At 62.7% G+C, this 3,388-nt stretch overlaps 1 protein-coding gene across 1 annotated transcript in view; it reads right to left on the reverse strand.

The window, feature by feature from the left end:
* The window catches only part of GDF7 (growth differentiation factor 7), a 4,160-nt gene that overhangs the window by 508 nt on the left and 264 nt on the right, over positions 1-3,388 (reverse strand). Inside the window, exons 2-3 of the mRNA XM_029938567.1 lie at positions 3,177-3,388; positions 9-352 (exon numbers count right to left, since the gene is read on the reverse strand). The exon at positions 3,177-3,388 is cut by the window's right edge and continues 21 nt beyond it. Coding sequence (XP_029794427.1) covers positions 9-352; positions 3,177-3,388 — 556 coding nt within the window. The remainder of the gene's footprint in view (positions 1-8; positions 353-3,176) is intronic.

Below are 3,388 nucleotides of genomic sequence, written 5' to 3' on the forward strand. Positions count from 1 at the left end.
CGCAGTGCCAACGGGCCCTGCGAGGGACCGGCCACCGAGCGCAGCAAGAGGCAGAACGCGCGGGTGGCGCGCGGCTCCTGGCGGTGGCGCCGCACAGCGTCCGCCACGTCGAACACCTCCCAGCGCGCTCCGGCCAGGGGCTCGGCTGCCCGCGAGTGCAGCAGGTGGGGCGCTCGGGCGGCGCCGGGGCACGTAGACAGCAGGAGTAGCGGCAGGGGAGTCTCGCCGGCGGGGCCCAGCTCCGGAGATTCGCGGCGCAGCACGCGCAGCTCGGCTCCCACCACCTCGTCGGCGTCGGGAAGGCTGGACAAGTCGAACAGGAAGCTCTGGCCGGTCTCGGCTGCGGATTCGTCTGCAGGAGTCGGGCAGAGACAGAAAGAGCGCGGTGAGAGCGGAGTGCGAAGCCCGCACTCCCGGCCTAGGGGCCTCCTAACTGCATATAGCCCAATTGCCCCGGATCGGGACTAAGCCCGCTGGAGCTGACGCCAGCCTCTCTCCTCGGCCCACCCAGACCGACAACTGCCAGCCTGGCCCGGAGTAAAGGGAGCCGTCGCCCCGACTATCGACTACAGGGACCAGGGCTTCGGATCATCAAGCCAAAGTTCCTCGACAACCTACAGGCATTGACTTATCGCTGAGCCTTGGGGCCAGGACATTACCCCTGCACCCGATGCCACGGCAGGTCCGCTGCCTGACCCAGAGCCCTGGGTTTGCCACACTTTCGGGCCCCTGGCGGACAGAAGGCTCCGCGTGGCGTATCAGAAGTCCTGCGCCCCTTCCGAAGTCTGGAGGCCAGGCCGAGGCCCCGCGCGGTACCGGGACTGCTCATTATTGCCCCGCTGAGCCCCCTCAGGAAAGCTGCAGGGTCCTGTCTGTGCGAGAACGGAAAAATCCTGTCCCCTGAAAATTCTGCTTCTTCCTCTACCTCTCTTCCCCAGCTCAGCCTGGACATCCTTGCTGCCCACGATCTCCCGTGCTGGTCCGGCCCTGCGTGCGAGTCGTCCAGAGCAAGACGCATCAGCGGGGCTGCATAAACTCTCTGGTGCATCCAGTCTCCCAGCCAGTTAGGGAGGCCCCAGGTAGGGAGCGCCTCGGCTCGGCCCGAGGTCTCAAAGCGAGGAGCGCTGCTGGTCGCAACGGGAAACTCCCGGCTCAGCCTCTCCCAGCTTTCCGCGACCTCCGATGGAAAAGGGAAGGCGGCAAAGAAGCACGAGAAATCTTCTCCAAAGGGTTTGGAGCAAGGAGGGCGGGGGTACTACCTTCCTAGCTGCAGTGAAGGCAGTCGCTCAAGGAGGAAAGTCCTCCAAGACCCACCGATCCTTCCGCAGACATATTCTTTCCCTCCGCTATGACTTCTCTCTCAGGGTTTGGGGGGGTTTTATTTCTGGTCGTGGGCACTTTTTTTTTCTTTTTGGGCTCAGGGGGAAGAAAGTTGAAATTCCACCGAGCAGCAGATAAGGAGCTCCCTTTGAAGAAGGTCATATGGTTTCGTTTTGCCCCAAACTCGGTGAGACTGTGCACACGGCCCCCACCTCTGGAGATCTGCTCACGGACAACGACCGCCAGGCCCTCGCCTCCCTAGGTCCCAAGTCTGGGTTCTGCCTGTGGCTTCTGGGGACCTTGCTCCAAGTGGAATCCCAGAATGGAGAGCCAGGGAGGCTCGAAGTGCTAAGCTAGTAGTGCTTCCTCCTCCCCACCACTGCTTTCTCTGGGGTGGGCTCCCTGTGGCACTTTTTCTGAGCTTCTCCCCCCACCCCCACCCCAGCATCTCCACCACTGCATCCCCTCCTTCCAGAGGCAGGAAGAAGAGCTGCCGTTGGAGCCTGGCCAGCCAAGCAGAGCTCCCCAGGAAAAGACTTAGCTCAGGCTAACGGGAGGCCTAGCTCTACCTAAGGAAGAGCAGCTGGTGCATCTACCAGCTCACAGCCCTGCACACCCACCTCTCCTGCATCCTGGGAGCCCACACATCCTGGCTCAGGGCTGGAGCCTCCCCTGGCCCTGCACACCTTTGTATGAGTCCTCCAGCATCCAGTCCAGGGGAGGCGCACAGAATGCTAGATAGTTGTCACTGACCCAGAGAGCCATCTGGACTCAGGATGTCCCACACTCAAAATAAAGCAGCCTGTGGGTAGGCGTGTGTGTGTGTGTGTGTGTGTGTGTGTGTGTGTTGCAGGAGGTAGGTGACTTGGTCATATCTACCTGCTTTCCCAGGCTGGGGTCTGGGATGTACAGCCAGCAGAGGCTCCCAGACATGGCAGATCGCTTCCTCTCCAGCCCTATCCCCCACCCCTCCTTTTTTCCCCTCCTGCCTTCCATGCTGGATTTTTGGCTGGATAAAATTAAGGCCAACATTACTTACATTTCCGCCTGAAATTAGTTAAATTTTCCCTATCTGTCTGCTTTAATGACTTCAATAGAGATTAATAAAATCCAGATGACACACAGCCACCACCACAATCTCACCCACGTCCTACTTTTGAGGGACCAAGGACAGAGTAAGATGGGTCACTGGGTCTGAGAGAGGCCTGCGTTCCTACACGGTCTCAGTGACCATCCTCTCCTCCTCATACGATTGGGGTCCTCCACCTCTAGCTGTCCCAGGGGCCGGCACAGGACACAGGCACCCACAGTTACACACCTCCACCCTGACACAGCCTGCCGAGAAGGGACCTCCGTGTACCTGGTGATGCCACCAGCCTCTCCGGAGCCCCTTATTTCTGTCTGATCCCGGCCTCTTCCCCCTCATTCCCCTGAATTGCGCCCGCAGTTTGTGTGCCGCCCCCCGCCCCCCCAGACTAGAAGCCGCCGAGGTTGCTGCATTGAAAACAGCCGCTGCCGCCGCCACCGTCACTGCGCAGTCCCTCTCGGCCCGGGCCCCGTCTTGCTCCGGATCTTGGACTCAGCCTGTCTCCTCGAGGGGACCCGCCGGCCCGCAGGGCCAGGACAATCCGGCGGAGGGACCGGCTCAGCCCTCTGGGACCGGGCCCCGAGAGCTGCCGCGCCTCTCGCCACAGTCCAACGGGATCGGGTGCGTGGGCCTCGGCGGAGTTTCTAACACCTGAGGCTGGGACGTGAGGAGGCCGCGTCCCGAAGGGTCTGGAGCAGGGGCTCGCCTCTGGCGGTGGCCTCAGCCTGGGAGCGGACAGGATGGACGGGCGCAGAAGAGGCGTGAGTACCTTGGTTCGCCTGGTCTGCGAAGCCGGTGATCGTGTCCGCGCGGCCGTGGCGGCCAGAGCCCGAGGTGGAGGCGGCGGCTGCCCCGGCCGGAGCCCTCCCGGCCAGGTTCCGGTAAAGCGACATCATGAACTGGTGCGGCACCACCGAGCCGTTCCTGAAGCCGGCGGCGCGGCGCGCGGCGCGGACTCCGGGAGCCGCGGCGGCCGGGGCA

The sequence above is a fragment of the Suricata suricatta genome, chromosome 4, assembly GCF_006229205.1.
Source record: "Suricata suricatta isolate VVHF042 chromosome 4, meerkat_22Aug2017_6uvM2_HiC, whole genome shotgun sequence".
NCBI lineage: Eukaryota > Metazoa > Chordata > Mammalia > Carnivora > Herpestidae > Suricata > Suricata suricatta.